Source organism: Cervus elaphus, chromosome 31, assembly GCF_910594005.1.
Source record: "Cervus elaphus chromosome 31, mCerEla1.1, whole genome shotgun sequence".
Classification (NCBI taxonomy): domain Eukaryota; kingdom Metazoa; phylum Chordata; class Mammalia; order Artiodactyla; family Cervidae; genus Cervus; species Cervus elaphus.
The window spans coordinates 29533629-29551255 of record NC_057845.1 but is presented as its reverse complement, the minus strand read 5'-3'; the positions used below and the strand labels follow the sequence as shown (position 1 = coordinate 29551255).

Below are 17627 nucleotides of genomic sequence, written 5' to 3'. Positions count from 1 at the left end.
GAAATGTCAACCCACTCCAGTATGCTTGCCTGGAAGATCCCATGGACAGAGGGGCCTGGTGGTCTACAATCCATGGGGTAACAAAAATCAGACACGATTTAGCAACTAAGCCAAAGTAAATAAAGGCCTGCAGATTTAGAAATATGATTCCTTCCTCTGTCACACAGGCAGCGTCATAAAACATGTTATTTAGACTGAATTATTAGAATTAATTAGTTTACTAATTTATTAATTAGCTTACAAATTAGAATTAGTAGACTCTGGGAATTTGTGATGGACAGGGAAGCCTAGTGTGCTGCAGTCCATGGGTTGCAAAGAGTCGGGCATGACTGAGCAACTGAACTGAACTGAACCAAGCTGAATTAGAATTACAGAAAATTTTTGCAGACAGTTTAATTTTTATGAAGCTGCTACAAACATATTTGTTTGTATATTATTTTTATTTTGATGACTATGGTTCTGAACAGCTAAATATAAACTGCAGTGTTTCTTAGCAGAGTTCACCATTTAAAACAACTCTACAGTAAGTCATAGTGAATTATATTATAACTTTTTAGTTTTTATTTATTAGAATACTAGTTTACCAGCTTATTTTTGCCTTTATTTTTATTGAAGTATAACTGACATAACATTATATTAGTTTCAGATAGACAACACAACTCAGTATTTGTATATATTGTAAAATGATCATCATAATAAGTTCAGTTAATGTCCATCACTGTAGCTTTCCTGGTGGCTCAACTGGTAAAGAATCCTCCTGCAATGCAGGAGACCCTGGTTCGATTCCTGTGTCAGGAAGATCCCCTGGAGAAGGGAACGGCTACCCACTCCACTATTCTGGCCTGGAGAATTCTATGAACTGTATAGTCTATGGGGTCACAAAGAGTCAGACACAACTGAGTGACTTTCACTTTCACTATACATAATTACAGAAACTTTTTTTCTTCTGATAAGAGCTCTCAAGATTCTCTCTCCTAGCTTTCAAATGTACAATTCTGTATCATTAACTATAGTCACTGTTCTATACATTACATCTCTTTTTTTTTATTTTATAACTGGAAATTTGTATCCTTTGATGCTCCACCCATTTTGCCCACCTCTTACCCTCTGCCTCAGGCAACTAAAAGTTTGTTCTCTTTATCCATGAACTTGTTTTTCCCAGTTGATTGATTGGTCATTGCTGTTACTTTTTTTAGACTCCACAATCCAGTTAGATCATATTGATATTTGTCTTTCTTCTGTCAGACTTATTTCACTTAGCAACTATTTAAATTACAGTAGGACACACTTGGGTCAGCTGTGATGCTTTCTAACTCAAAGGAGAAATCTGTGGTTTAGAAAATTGCAGCATTAAAGTAGCTAATATAAGTAACTTTTGGAAAGTCGTGTTTAATATTTAGGGGGAAAGAAGAAGCCATAAAGTAAAACTCTAACTTGAGGAAAACAGCAGGAGCCAATCTATTAGGCTACTAATATCTAAATTTGATTTTCAGAATGAAGAATGTGTAATGTGTATTTGTTGTTGTTTTATTTCACTTTTAGAGCCTCTAAGGTTTCTAGTTCTCATCTTTACAATGAGAAATAATATTAAATGGGTTCCCAACATAATGTGCCAGGTGTACACATGCGCACACACACACATACACACATACCCACACACATACCACATTTAAATTAAAGATAAAAGTCTAATGGTGGCGCATAGATCTGAGAAATAAATGGGAAAAATGAATAATAAAATTGATGACTTGGGTTTCTGTAGCACCTGAAGTATAAAACATACTTGCCTAATGGGATGAGGAAGAAAGAACTTTGGATTTTAATGAGAAGACCTAGATTTTAATGGTTGCTTTTCTAGTTACTATCTGTGTGAGGTTGGGCAAATCCCTTAACTGTCAAAAGCTTTGTATTTCTCATCTGTGAAATGGATATGATAGGGAGTCCTTGGAGGATCAAAAAATAATGTACATACAACCTTTGGAAATTGCAAAGCATGGTACAGATCTCAAAGATTATAGAAGTAAGAGATTTTGAAAATGATTCAGAGATTTCAGAGATTATTTCAGAGATGAAATAAGTATGACAGAGATACTGTTTTCAGTCTGTACATGAAAAAAAAAAAAAAAATGAGATGTGGAAAAAGGAATGTGTGGCCAGGCTAAAACTGGAACTGGGCTTTTGAGTCCGAAAGCTGGCAGTTTTGTGTGCTTGACTATGCTGTTTCTAAAGTTGGGTTGTGCATATTTCACAGGGCATAGCTATAGTAAATTAACCTAAACTGATTTCAAGGACTTCTAAACATATAATTATTGAGATATCTTAATAAGAAGTGCTGATATTAACCAGATGATGTTGATGTTTGTTTTCAAATGCAGGTAATGAATTTGGGCATCCTGAATGGTTAGACTTCCCAAGAAAAGGAAATAATGAGAGCTACCATTATGCACGAAGGCAGTTTCATTTAACTGATGATGACCTTCTGCGCTATAAGTTCCTAAACAACTTTGACAGGGATATGAATAAATTGGAAGAAAGATGTGGTTGGCTTTCAGCTCCACAGGTAAGCTCTTTACTCCCAATGTTATGTTATAGTCACCAGTGTCGTACATGCTTAGAATGACAATTGACTTAAATCCATATGCAGATCCCTTAAACAGCACTTTATTATTCCACGCATGGTGCCCTGTGACATACTTCAAGTTGTCAAAACATGTCACCAAAATCTCCCCAACAGATCACGAAAATCTTCAGCATAATTCCCTGCTTTCTTTCCTGGTTAGCTTGTCGTTGTTGTTTAAATTTGGTAATTTTTATTTCACTTGGTTAAAACTAATGACAGAAGCTCCACATGGAATCCATTTTGGAAATTGCTGTGGAAACATCTTAATTGTTGTGACTGTTTTTTCTTTATATAAATAATTATGCTGTCGTAATGAAACTACTTTGACAACATGGAGATTTCTTTATTCTTATTTTTCCTTTACTGGTCTCTAACTTGTCATTTCAATAGATGCCATTATACCTGCCTGCTGTTTTGTATTTTTCATGAGCCTGACTCTCCTCTGGAATTAAAATCTCAGTTTTTCAATAAGTTTTAGAAAATGTAATTAACAGGTGAAAATTTTATACAGGCTTTTTTTTTCCCCTTTGTAAAAATTAGCATATAGTATGTGTTACTTATAATCCATTTACTTTTTACTGGTGCCGTTTGAAATTACAGTTGATGTGTTTTTACTTTGGTGTCTCTGAATTTTTTTAATGGTTGAACAAAGGTACTTATACATTCAGGAAGATTGGCTACATGACACGAATGCCCTAATCGCATTTATTAGTAGTGCTGTTTCCAGAAGAGAGAGCAAAATGATGCTCCTTTTCAATAGGAACAATGTTGAATACCAAAAGGCATGCTGTTTACTCTAGAGCCTTAGCTCACGTTTCTAAATTACCAAGAGTGGTGCTGCTGACACGCATGGAAATAAGTCCTCTCAGAGCTGGGGCTGGAAGAGGGTAGGGTTGAAAAAGCAAAAGCTTCTCACTGCCTACTGTAAAATGTGATGTAGAAAAATAAGAGAGCTTGTAGATGTTGTAATTGCTTTTGAAACTCTCTTTCATTAGACAAAAAAAAAAAAAAAGTAGATTGTCAAGGCCTTTTGATTGCTTTTGAATCTGACAAAACCATGCAATATTATAAAGGTTTTAAGAAAAATGCAACTTCAGAAATCTGGATATAATAACAGTGTTACAGTATATTTTGAAAAATAATTTTATGTGCCTTCACTTACTAGTATATAGACTAAAACAAAAGTCTTAAAGAAAATTCACTTATAAGTAGATCTAATATACTTACTCTCACACACACAGACACACATAAGTGCTTTCTGTATAGCACGGGTACTGTGGTTTTACTTAAAACCTAATCCTCTGTCTGTGCTTTGTTTGAGGTTTGCAAGTGATTGGTGAAATTTGTATATTCTTTAAGCAATTTTTGAAACTGCTGCTGGCCTCAGTGGGGCAAAATTTTGATATGGCAAAATTTCAATATGTTCAAAAAATATAACATGCTAGCACTTTCATTTTTGGCTTAATAACAAGGCTGTTAATAAAGACAAAAAAAAACACAACTTTTTGTGAATAATTTACTTATAGCAGCATCTGGCTATTATTTGTATATATTCTATGTGTTACTTCTTGCAGGCCCATGTGAGTGAAAAGCATGAAGACAATAAGGTCATTGCTTTTGAGAGAGCTAGTCTTCTTTTTGTCTTCAACTTTCATCCTAACAAGAGCTATACTGATTACCGAGTTGGAACAACATTGCCAGGAAAATATCCTTTTTTGCTGCCAGTGAACATGACTGTCATTCAATTTTTATTACATCATAGGGTATAAGAAAGACTAATGCTGATCTTGGTGACAATAGCTCTCAGTTTCTTCATCTGAAAACTGAGGGACTTGAAATAATTAATGTATCTTTGCTCAGTTCAGTTACACTAAAGTAATCCTGAACTCCATTCTGCCTCTAAAAAGTATGATTATGAACATTCTCTTAAGTAATATTTTAATCCAATGTGTAGTATAGGAGGTGATTGTTGTTTCTTTTTATGAAAATATTTTATAAGTTGCCTCTGAGAGGCATCTCCTTTTCCCTCTCCATGGAGTGCGTGAGTAGATGGTATTTGTAAAGATAGCCTCCTTTTCTTTTTCCTGTCTTCTAAAATACAAGACATAGCTCACTTTTTTGGGGGGTCTGAACTGATAAGGAATCGGGGCATGAGAGGTGTAAGCAAAGGAAATATCAGGGAGAACATTTAGATACTGTCTACATTCATTTACTCATCCATTCATTCATTTCACAGATGTTTTATGAGCACCTATTTATTGAACACCTGCATGTCAGCCCTGTGTGAGGTGCTGGAAATACAGGAATTTTCCTGGCAGATATAGTCACGGCCTTCATCGAGCTTCTAAACTACTGAAGAAGACAAATATTAATCATTTGAAGTGTGATCCTTGTTACAAAATGAAACATGCATGTGTTTGAAAGAGTTTAGGACTTACCCAATCCATGGAAAAAAGCAACAGATTCAGGATGTAGTAATAACAAACCAGCACAGATTTGTAAACAGGCAGTAGAAAGAATGTGTTCTTCCCCCGAAGCCCCGATAGTGATTAGTGTCTGCCACCTGAGGCGGATGCCTGATGTCGGCATGATCTCTTACGAGCCAGGCTGTCTCTAGCCACAGTAAGAGAAACCCCCCTATTCAACTGGCTCAGGCAATTAAGGAAGAGTGCATTTTGCCAAACAATGGAAGCCCTGAGGTCAGGTGACCCCAGCACTGTGACTCTATCATCAGGTTCCCTGGTCCACTGGCCTTCCCACTTCCAACTCTCAGGGTGCCAGCAGCGTCCAAAGCGTGTCACCTGAGAGTCGCAAGACAACAGCCTTAGTTCCAAATGTGACCTTCAGACACAACAAAAGGCAAATAGATTGTGTGGTTTTCAGGAACTAAGTCACTTTAGCAAATTTCCTTTGTATTCCATTGACCAGAATTCAGTCACTTATCCCCAGAGAAGTGTCTAGGGAGGAGAATGCTTTCCTCATGAGTAGCTTAATTAGGAATTACCCCCTGAGTCTCCAGGAAGCGACCTCCTTGGGGAAGTAGTCGTCCAGACAGAATGTTTCCCTGGCCGTAAGGAGGAAAAGGCCATGATGTCCGGTGAGTAGCCTGTGGCATCTGCCACAGGGATGCTGCAGGTGGTGAAAGATGTTCCCTGTCTTCTCTGCGCCCCCTCCCCGATCACCCCATCCCCTAGGACATCAGAGCATGTAGGAGGGAAGGCTATCGCTGCGGCGAAATATGCCCCAGTTAACAGAGAGACTGCTCAGATCATGGAAATCAGTGACACGGGGTTGTCTGCCCTGAAGAAGGGCTGTACTGTTCAGGAGGCGACTGTTCTCACCATCTCCTCGAAGAAATACAAACAGCTGCTAGACATGTAGCAACTCAGACATAAGCCTTCTCAGCGACACACTCCTCAAGTATTAACCCCTAGACTAAATCCTGCTGTATCTAATGACGGCCTATAATCAAACTGTAATTTTGACTATTATTAAACCAAAGTGCATTTACAGGACACTTGGGATCGACTGCAGTGTTTGGTAGTTAAGCACGGCCCTTGACCCTAAGTGGGAGAGAAGAGATTTGTAAACCCAAGCTAAGATGTAAGGCACGATGCAATACAGGGGTTGGGGCAGGAGTGTTCCATGGGACACAGAGGGGAAGTAAAAGAAAAGTAAATGTGAGGGTGGGGGTGGAAAGAGAAACAGAGATTGAGTAGTTGATTGACTAATGAGATTTTTTAAGCCTATATCACAGAGAGAGAGAGACAGAGATGATTTATAGACCAATTGATTAAGAAAAGACCTTAAAGCCTGGATCTTGAGAAATGGATGAAATTATGGTAGAAAAAATATAGGAAGGCCATTCCTGCTGTTGGAAATCATAGCCTGTTCTTAGATAATAGACAGTACAATAGATTAATTGGGAGAATGTTGACCCAAAAAGTACTTGAAGATTAAACTGAAAGATAGACTGTGATCACATATTAGAAGATTTTAATTCCCTTTTAACTAGTTTAGGGTGGTTTTTTTTTTGGAGTTTCATTAGGATCACTAACAAATGGAAATAATGGAATTTCAATGATGTTGTTTAGGAGAAAAACTTGGCTTAAGCTACACTGAACTCCTGTTTGAAGTCTGTGTGATTTAACAAATATTATTAAATGAAATATATATAATAATATAGTATATTTTATTAAACAAAACCCACCCAAAAGTTAATTTCATTTTGTGATACAAAGTTACACTGTACGTGAAAGTCTAGTTTGGCTTTAGTACACCTTGCCACTGATTAAATCTTTCAAAACTTAGCAATTTGTTTAAATGTCTAAAAGCACCTTTTATACAGAAGCTTTCCATTTTAATAAACACTGAGTGCTTCATATTAGTGACCACAGAAAATGCACACATTACATGTTGTAGTGATATACACATCTTGGAAAATTGGGCCATGTCTTCATAGAAGTCATAGTTGCAGTCTTAGTCATCTGTTGCACCTCTACGAGAACCTTGAAAATGTTGTTGCTTCTTTTATTACAAGGATTTTGTCTCCTACAGATCTGTGTCCACTTGGGCCTTACTTAGTCTTGCTGCCTTTCTCATTCCTCCCTTTCTGTCAACAAGCTGTAACTAATTCCCATATGTTATTACCTCCTCTGAGGACATTTGCATTTTAATAACCAGTCTCCTTGAATACTCAAAAAGTATGCTGGACCTAATGAACTAGATATCTAATAGAATATTTTTTTTAATAATGAGTATTTTTTTTGGGGAGGGAAAGAGAGCAGGAGAGCATTTCCAACGTACCTGAAACCATACTTTCTAATTAGCCACATATTAATACTGTCAGCCTTAAATCTGAGCTTGAAATTATAAAATCTTCTGGATTTTGTGATGGTTTGTACTCTGATGACGCAGTTCAGTGCAGAAATCCCATCTATATATTCCTCTGCAAATCGTAGTTGTCATTAGGACACTTTCCAGTCCTTTGACTAACACTGTTTTACAAGGTGAACAATTCAAGGTTTGTTTTTTTGTTTTTTTAATGTAGCCTTAAATGTCAATGTATTATATCTGGACTCTGGGGCCAATGCCTGTTCTACATGACAGCTATTCAAATCAAAAAGGCTTTTAAGTTGTTCCTCACAATACCACCTCTCCTTGGTCTTCCCTCTTCCAGACCAAAAATACATCTGGTTTCTTTAATAGATTCTTGTGATGCTTTCCAGACCTGTTAGCATCAGTCTCTCTTATCAAAATGTACCCAGTGTTGTTCACTTTCCTCTTCATTGTGCTTCCAGAACAAACAGCAGAATATTCCAGATAACGGTCTGGCAAGTATGACATGGAGTGCCCCATTACCTCCTTTTGTCTTGAGACTGCTCTCTCTTGTTAATGGAGTTAAAGTCACACCAGCTTTTCTGGCAACCATCACATTTTTCACTCGTATTCACATTCATATAAAAAATTTTAGTTTTCTTTTCTGTGTACTTGTATTATGACATATCTCCCTTACTCTTTATTTATTCAGCTAATTTAATTAAAATCCCAAATTTAATATTGAGCATGATTTTTGCCTCTCACTTGTCAATAGACAATATAAAAGACTACTAGAATATTAGTGATATGATTGTACTACCTTCCCTAAGCAGTAGATAGATCTCTTTTTTCAGCTTCTTCTTGTTCCTTACTTAGCTTACACAGTCCTTTTTATTATCCTTAGCATTGTACAAGTCTCATTTCTTTTTGGTCTTTCATCTTTCTGACTTTATTCTTATACCTTTAAACAGCATTGTAGTTCACCATTATAGAATCATTTCTGGAATAGGAAGTACAAAAATATTGGTATTTCTATGCTGTAGTTTCTGACTACCAAAGTATTCTATGCCACTGGTATTTCCAACTACCAAACCAGTGAATTGAATACAGATTTCCTCTGTGAAGGATCTGCAGAGGCAAGATTGGATATATTAATCAAGTCAAGAAATTCATCAAATTTTTAATTCCCAGGAAAGCAGGATTTGGTACCAGAACAAATTTAAAGTTCCTAAAGAAGTCATTGGAACTTCCTCTGCCACTATGAAATCCAAACCTGCAGTCGGTAGCATGCCTGAATTCTTGAACAGTTCCGTGTTTTGAACCTGTGTATCCTGTATATCAAATAGCAAGACATTAACTTTCACTCATATCTTAGTAGAATTTGAGCTGACTGTCTTTCCAAGAAACTGTTGTAAGGGGAGCTATTTTGGGGGCAATGCCAGGCAGAATAGAAGCAACACTTTAAGAGTACTTTCAGCTGTCACTTCAAAAGAAGATGATAAATTTGGAAGGTTGAAGGGGTGTCTGCTTTGGATTACTAAGGTTTCAAACCCAGTCTTCATGGTGACTACTAAAGGACAGTGTTGTTTCTGCAAAAGGAATCTGCAGGAATATTCTAGAAAACAAACAAACAAAAAAAATGCAACATTAAAAACACTTCGCGGTGCACTGTCTCCCATTTGCCTTTCTCTCCGTTAATCTTCAGTGTAATAATCACCAGTGTTTGTTCATTCGGTGAATAGTAACGTGAGTAAAACAGAACTGAGACCCAGTGTGCTGGCCAAGGACGTGCGTGCAGAGTTACATGCTCAGGAAGACAGAATGCTGTATGATGTAGTGTATCTGTTTGTGATTTTATATTGTTTAGCTGGGTAGAAAGAAACGTACTTTCCTTTATAGTATCAGAATCAGTATTTTATTTCTATGGTCACATTTCTTCACTCAGACCATTATCAAATCAATGCTGATTCAAAAGGAAGACTGCTGAACCCCTAAGGACAGACTGCTCTCTCTAATCCATTTTGCATAACACAAATGGTGATGCCTCATTTTGAGGGATGTAGGGGGAAGTGTGGGTGTAGGGGATCTCTTCTGAGGTCCTTCTGTTTGCTAGCCGTTTAAAAAAAAAAATCTAGTTTAATATTTTTAGGTGCCCTGTAAGGTAGGTTGTGTTAGATTCATGTGGCCGATCAGGAAATGAGGGCTTTATGTAACTATCTAACTTCCGTCCAGCACACGGCTGGTGAAGGTCAAGCAGTGTGTTACGAAACCCATGTTCTTCCTAGGAGATCATGGCACCTCTTTCTGTCCATTCATGGGTGCATACATGTGGTTGGCGGTGGCAGCAGCAGTGACATTAGCAATGGTGATTTATTTCTGTAATGTTCAAAGTGATTTTGTTATAGTTCTGGGAAAACAGGCACCATGAGGGAATCATACACAATTTCATGGCATGAGCTTTTCTCTCATCAGGTTCCCTCAGTACCTCACCATCACCCTCTACAAATTTTTCCCAAGAAATTCTTCCCCATGACCCCTGTCATCATCATCCAAAAGAAAAAAAAAAAAAAAACTAAAAAGTATTTTTAAAGAATAAAACATGAAATAATTGACTCAGGTCAATTACTGTGATTTCTCTTCATTCTGGAGGAGAATATAAATGTGCTGTAGTTCTTTGTTCAAAGTGAGACTCTTCTGGTGCATCACGTCAATTAAGTTTACTGTGAAATATTCATGTAAGTGTTAAGCCCTCATAGATCATTTATAAAGTAGGTGTCTTGGTAGATACAGATTCTTATCACTCCAAGAACATAAACACCAGTATCAAATGTTTTCAAATCTTTTGTCAGCATGCTGTTGAGGTGGGTGTGGGAATAATAGTGTAATAGCAGCCCCCTTTCCAAATGGCTTTTCAAACTGTTAAAATACTGCAATGTTTAGAGGAATAATCATCAAGTGTGGCTTGTGAAGACTGTGTGAATCCAGGCCAAAAATATTTAAAACTAAGGGAACAGATGAGTAAATAGTTGGATCTGACTCAAGATCTTTGCAATATTTTCATTAAACTGCTGCAAGATGTACTTTTTAAAATGTAAATTCAGACACTGACATTTGCAACCTGTACACAGAGTTTCTTATGAGCAAATAAGGTCACTTGGATGATTCACTGAAGTGTGATCACTGAAGGCAGAGATGTGGCTGTGAGTTGCTTAGTTTACAGGAGCCTTTGAAGCATGGTTATATAACATTCTGTGTTTATTAGAATCTGGGCTTTGTGCAGCAAATAAAAACAAAGGAGTTAATTTAGGATTAGCTAGGTGGCCACATTCTATTCAGATTTGATATGTAGAGGTTAATTTCTGGACTAAAAATGTAGAGCTTAACATTATAGTTTTCCACTATATCAAGTGGAAACATTATCAAGTTTTGATTAAAAAAAATTTAAAGAAATATAAGTGTTTCTGATAAAAGATCTACATAGTGACTTTGATCAGATGCAAGTGTGTTTCTTTTCCTTGTGTGCATATGTGAGGAGAGAGAAGTGTGTGCTTTTACTGTGTGGCCATATAGTGACAAAGCTCTTTATGTGGACAGGGACAGGTAATCCTACTAACAGTGCTATATTTACGTCCCTCTTTTGTTTCGATAGCTTCACTATGGATGTATACTCATGGCCTTGGTTCACCTTCTCTAGTTTCAAGATGAAAGTGATACTTCTAAACATTACCGAGAGGTACTTTCTGTAATTTTTCATTGTTAAACCCTGTCCAGAAATCCCTGAGATTTAATGATAATGACAAATGTGTGCCCCCACCTCCACTGGCAATAAAGAACCTATGATTTAGCTTCATTTCTCTACTTAGAAATTTGGGATGAATCACAAAGTAAGAAAAATATTTTGTAACTGATGTAACACGTTAAGATTGGCTTAATATATATTCATAAGACTATAGGCAGTGGTGAATAATGAGCAAGCCCTTACCACACACATATGTTTTTAGATTTTTTAGTAACTGAGGGCTGTTCAGTGTCTCAGTGCTTCTGAGACACTCAGCACCGTTTCTGTTTTTGGTACATAGCTCAATTGCTCCGTGATGGTCTCCTCTGGTTCCAGAAATTCATCGAACAATAAATAGCTCAGTCAAGATTTCTCTTCTCTGTTTCTTGTCCTTCTGGGGAATAATGAAATCAGAAATACTATCACATCCTATAAAAACAGTACATGCTCCCCTCCTAGTTGTATCACTAATGAGGGGAAAGCATTTGTTCCTAGCATAATTATTTTTACCAGTTTGTGAAAGGAGGTATTCAGTGCAGTCGCTCTGTCATGTCTGACTCTTTGTGACCCCATGGACTGCAGCACATCAGGCTTCCCTGTCCATCACCAGCTCCCGGAGCTTGCTCAAATGCATGTCCATTGAGTCAGTATTGCCATCCAACCATCTCGTCCTCTGCCGTCCCCTTCTCCTCCTGTCTTCAGTCTTTCCCAGCATCAGGGTCTTTTCCAATGAGTCAGTTCTTTGCATCAGGTGACCAAAGTGTTGGTGCTTCAGCTCCAGCATCAGTCCTTCCAATGAATAGTCAGGTATTATTATATGGAAATTGACTCCAAGATACTTGGTAAAACTGAGTGTCTCTCTTTCCTGCATATTAGCAATTATATTTTTACTTGAAATGTATGAGACAAACATAAAACTAAATTGTTGATGGAAGGATGAATGGATGGATAGATGGATAGATGATGATAAAGAGAGAAATGGGCAGTTGGTGGGATGATGGATAGATAGACGGATGAATGGACAGATGGATAGATAGATGGAGGATAGGACTCTCTAAACGTGGAAAAGTCCTGAAGTTGTTTAAAATTCATTAATTAAAACACAAAGATTTCTATAACCATTACTTTACCCTTAGAACAGATATTTAATTAAATGGTAGAAAGAAAAAAATTGATAAAACATTATAAATAACATACATCATGTTTTTTTAGAATTTAAAATTGTGGAGTCTGCTGTCAGAATACTTGCTGAACAGACTTTCATAATAAGATCTACCATCTATTCCAAACTTATTACATTTTGCATGTTATAAGCGCTTTACACTTACTATCTCATTTAGTAAATTTTTTTTCCTTTCCTATAGAATAGCATTGCAGACTCTAATGGAAGGAAAGCCAAAATGAAACATTGGCCTGAAAGATTTCATATCTAGCTTTCTTTTTAAATAGTCTTTTATTTAATCAGTCCAGAACAGATTGTTCTCTTCTGTTTTGAAAAATGAATTATATTTATCACCTTTATATCTGATGACATTGTTTTTTAAATAGAGCATTCATTATCTACAATAAATATGTAATACTGAATGTGAATTTACCTTTTCCTTCTGGGTCTCTGTAGGAATTAACCCCACCCCCTTTTTTTTCCACTGAATATCTCCTGCCTACGAGAAAGCTGCTTGGATCTTCTGTAAGTGAGATGTTTTTATTTTCACCATTTTCTATTAATCTTTTCTAACTCAGAATCTCACAGGGTCAAACTAAGGGCTCGGTGTTTCATTTAAATGTGAAAATGGTACCTTGAGTATTCCACAAGATTTCTTAAAATTAATCCATGATATAATTACTGGTTCCCTATAACTATTTAAAGGCTCGTAAGGATAAATGGATGCTATAGCCAAAAGAAAGTTATCTTTTTCCAGAGAAAAGTGGAAAAAGTAAAACCATGAACAATGTATTCTCAGAAACAGTGGTTTCAGTTATAACCCTGTGTAAGAACCATTTCTGATTCTATTAATGTGGTATTTTACCCTAATAATGGAAAAATGCCTAGTTCCTATTTTATTTGTGAAATTTATCTGTGAAACTTATTGATATTCTTGGTACTTACACGATATGAACTGTTGAATAAGGAAAGCATTCTTTAGCTGTTATCAAGTAAAATTATTTAATTAATGAATGTATAACTTAAGTACAGTCATATTACCTTTCATTGTTTTTGAGTCGCTAAGTCATGTCCAACTCTGCGACTCTGTGGACTGTAGCCTACCAGGCTCCTCTGTCCACGGGATTTCCCAGCCACGAATACTGGAAGAGGTTGCCATTTCCTTCTCCAGAGGATCTTCCCGACCAAGGAATTGAACCCGCATCTCCTGCATTGCAGGCAGATTCTTTACCACTGAGCCACAAGAGAAGCCCCATTACCTTTTTTTTTTTTTTTTTTTTTTTGCCCCATTACCTTTTATTGGCAGGCAATAAATGTTTATTATAGGATCACTAATTGAAACAAAATTATTTTCTGTTTGTAAAATTATAACCATTACTGTAGTTTTTCCTGATAAGCTCTTTATTATTTTTGTGTTTGTGTGCTTAGTCACTTGAGTCATGTCTGACTCTTTGCAACCCTATGGACTTAGCCCACCCTCCAGGCTCCTCTGTCCATTGAATTTTCCAGGCAAGAATACTGGAGTGGGTTGTCATTTCCTGTTCCAGGGAATCTTCCCGACCCAGGGGTCAAACCCACGTCTTGGGTCTCCTGCATTTTCTGGCACATCTTTACCACTGTACCACGAAGGAAGTCCCCTTTATTGTTTAGGAAGAGTCAATTTTCACTCCACTACTTTTGCTTCTAACCCTCTTCCTTTTTGTCTAGTTAAGGAAAACAAAAGGGAAATAAGTTTCTATGCTGGTAGCATTCTTTTCTGATTCTGAAATATTCCTTTCTTCAATTTATTCTCTTACCCTAAAATTTTTATCTCACAGAAGCTCATGTATCATGTATGATAGTAGGTATTTCTGGGTCTCATATTTGTAAACATTGAGAAATATGCTCTTATTACTTTGCTGTTCAGTCACTCAGTCGTGTCTGACTCTTTGCAACCCCATGGACTGCAGCACACCCGGCTTCCCTGACCTTCACTATCTCCCAGAGTTTTTTCAAACTTGTGTCCATTGAGTCGATGAGGCCATCGCACCCTCTGTTGCCCCCTTCTCTTCCTGACTTCAAAATTTTCCAGCATTAGGGTCTTCTCCAGTGAGTCCAGTCTTCACATTAGGTGGCCAAAGTATTGGAACTTCAGCATCAGCCCTTCCAACAAATATTCAGGACTCATTTTCTTTAGGATTGACTGGTTAGATCTCCTTGCTTTCCAGTGGGACTTAAGAGTCTTCTCTAACACCGCAGTTCGAAAGCATCAGTTCTTTGGTGCTCAGCCTTCTTTATGGTCCACCTCTCACATCCATACATGACTAGTGGAAAAGCCATAGCTTTGACTAGACAGACCTTTACTGTGTCTGCTTTTTAATATGGTGTCTAGGTTTGTCATAACTTTTCTTCCAGTGATCAAGCGTCTTTTAATTTCATGGCTGCAGTCACCATCTGCAGTGATTTTGGAGCCCAAGAAAATAAAGTCTGTCACTGTTTCCATTGTTTCCCAATCTACTTGCATGAAGTGATGGGACCAAATGCCATGATCTTATTTATTTGAATGCTGAGTTTGAAGCCAGCTTTTACACTCTCCTCTCTCACTTTCATCAAGAGACTCTTTAGTTCTTCACTTTCTCCCATAAGGGTGGAATCACCTGCATATCTGAGGTTATTGATATTTCTCCCAGCAATCTTGATTCCAGCTTGTGCTTCATCGAGCCAAGCATTTTGCATGTTGTACTCTGTATCGAAGTTAAATAAGCAGGGTAACAGTATACAGGCTTGACGTACTCCTTTCCCAATTTGGAACCAGTCCATAGTTTCATGTCCAGTTCTAGCTGTTGTTCCTTGACCTGCATACAGATTTCTTAGGAATATTTCTCAGAAAAAATTCTCTTTCAAAATTTTCTGCAATTTGTTGTGATTCACTTAGTCAAAGACTTTCACATAATCAATGAAGCAGAAGTAGATCTTTTATTTTTGAATCCTCTTGCTTTTCCTATGATCCAGTGGATGCTGGCAATTTGACCTCTGATTCCTCTGCCATTTCTAAATTCAGCTTGTACATCTGAAGTTCTCAGTCCGTATGTTCTTGAGGCCTCACTTGCAGATTTTTGAGCATTACCTTAGCATGTTAAATGAGCGCAACTGTGCGGTAGTTTGAATAATCTTTGGCATCACCCTTCTTTGGGATTGTAATGAAAACTGACCTTTAAAATGCAATACTTGTTAAATAACTATAAAAATTAATAATTAAGTCTACATAGGATTTGATTCAAAATGTGCCACAGTTTTTACTCAATTTGTAAGTTATCTTTATGTTTGACTATCACAGCCAAAACATTGGTTGATTTTTTTTTTAACTGTACAAAAATGCACTTTGCAAAAACAACTCAGCAGATTACTCTTTCCATGTGTAATTCTTTTCCATGTCTGCTTAGTAAGGTTAAACCAATATGATGGGTTTATAGATGCTTGTAAAGTACTATACTAGATTTATTATACCCCTAGAAAATACATATATTAACAGTCACATAATGTGAGTTTATAGCTCTTTCACTCAATGTTTTTGATGCCTATGGAGAAATGTTTACTTTGAACCTTTCCTCTCACAATGCTTAACCTAGGGAAAATTTTGATAGGCATGGGCTATGTGCCCAGAAGTGCTCAGGGATGACTGGGCATAATGATGCATGTTTGGCCACATACACACACACATACACAAACTCCGGTAGGCTTTGCTTGACACTTTCTCAAGGGAAGCTAGCTCAGCCCCTTATTTACCTTTCTGAAGCATCAGGTAAGCCCTAAGGTGTTAGATTTTCTATTTGGTCTTAAAAGTTAAAATACAAAGAAGCATATATATTGACTATGGTAGTGGTGGTTCTTAGTCACTAAGACATGTCTGAGTCTTATGATCCCATGGACTGAGCACAACAGGCTCCTCTGTCCAAGGGATTTCCCTCACAAGAATACTGGTGTGCACCAATATACTGATGATTCATTACTGCTAATAAGTTCTGACTTCAAATATATCAGAAGGATGTTTCTGCTACCAGCACTAAATGAATCAGCCTTCAAATGGTTAAGTATTTTAATGTTCATTTACTTTGCAGATTTTAACTGGAAGATGGTGGTAGAGTGATAGAAAATATTATACCTAAGTGCATATCCTGGCCTTGCCAAATTTTATATATATATATATATATATATAATGTACATATATATGTGTATACTTATGGTTTTCACAAGTTACTGTGATATTCAACACTTAAGTTCAGTCATCTGTATAAAGAAAGCTCACCAGTCAGGTTGATAATACAAGTCTTTGAGTATATGTCAGCTTTAGGGAACATGTAATCATTTACCCACTTCAACTAAGAATTAGATAAAATGTCTATCTCCAGGGCTCATACCAATCAGTTATTCACTTGAGAACTAATTGCTTCAAGCTAACATGCATTTGTTTAACTGTGACTGTTCCAAAAAGAAAGAAAATAAGTCTTTTAAAAGGTCTCAAGTAAAACTTTATAGATAATGAAGTGGCATTGTGTTAGAAGTTATATTGTACAGATCTGTGCAGATAAGACAAGGGAGAAGACTCAGGGTTGTTTTTTTATGACCAAAGGAGTATTAAATTATTTCTTAAAGTTTAGCAAAAGCACACGTAGATCAAAACCCAGGGTGGAGAATGCAATAGGAAAATAATGCGAAGAAGATCCACTCAGTAAATGTGTTAGGTATTAATCCAGGTCCTAGGTAGAGGGGAGGAGGGGTAGGTAGGGAAGGACAACTCCCTTATAGAGATTTATTTAAATTAAAGAAAGAGAAAAAATATAATAATTAAATTTATAGGATGATAAAAGTGGATAATGCTATGTTGAAAAATTGGGGCAAATGCAAGAGGGTGTGTTGCGTGTTTACTTGCTCAGTCGTGTCTGACTCTTTGAGACCCCAAGGACTGTAACCCACCAGACTCCTGTGGGCATGCAATTCTCCAAGCAAGAATCCCCCCCTCCAGGGGATCTTCCTAACCCAGGGATCGAACCCAGGTCTCCTGCATTGCAGGCAGATTCTTTACCACCTGAGCCACCAGGGAAGTGTTTAATTTTCAGTTAGGATGTTCACAGTAGTCTTCTCAGTCTTTCTCAAAAGCATGAGGTGCATTAAAAAAATAAAATAAAAATTTTAAGTGTAGTCCTCAAAGAGGCCAAGGTACTGTCCAGTTAAGCTTCAGTGTTCCATCTTTTTAAATAACAGGGAAATTA

At 37.0% G+C, this 17627-nt stretch overlaps 1 protein-coding gene across 1 annotated transcript in view; it reads left to right on the top strand.

Annotated features, from left to right (window-relative positions):
* Positions 1-17627, top strand: part of GBE1 (1,4-alpha-glucan branching enzyme 1) — a 290669-nt gene that overhangs the window by 253985 nt on the left and 19057 nt on the right. Inside the window, exons 13-14 of the mRNA XM_043892923.1 lie at positions 2376-2560; positions 4195-4325. Of these exons, the coding sequence (XP_043748858.1) occupies positions 2376-2560; positions 4195-4325 (316 nt within the window). The remainder of the gene's footprint in view (positions 1-2375; positions 2561-4194; positions 4326-17627) is intronic.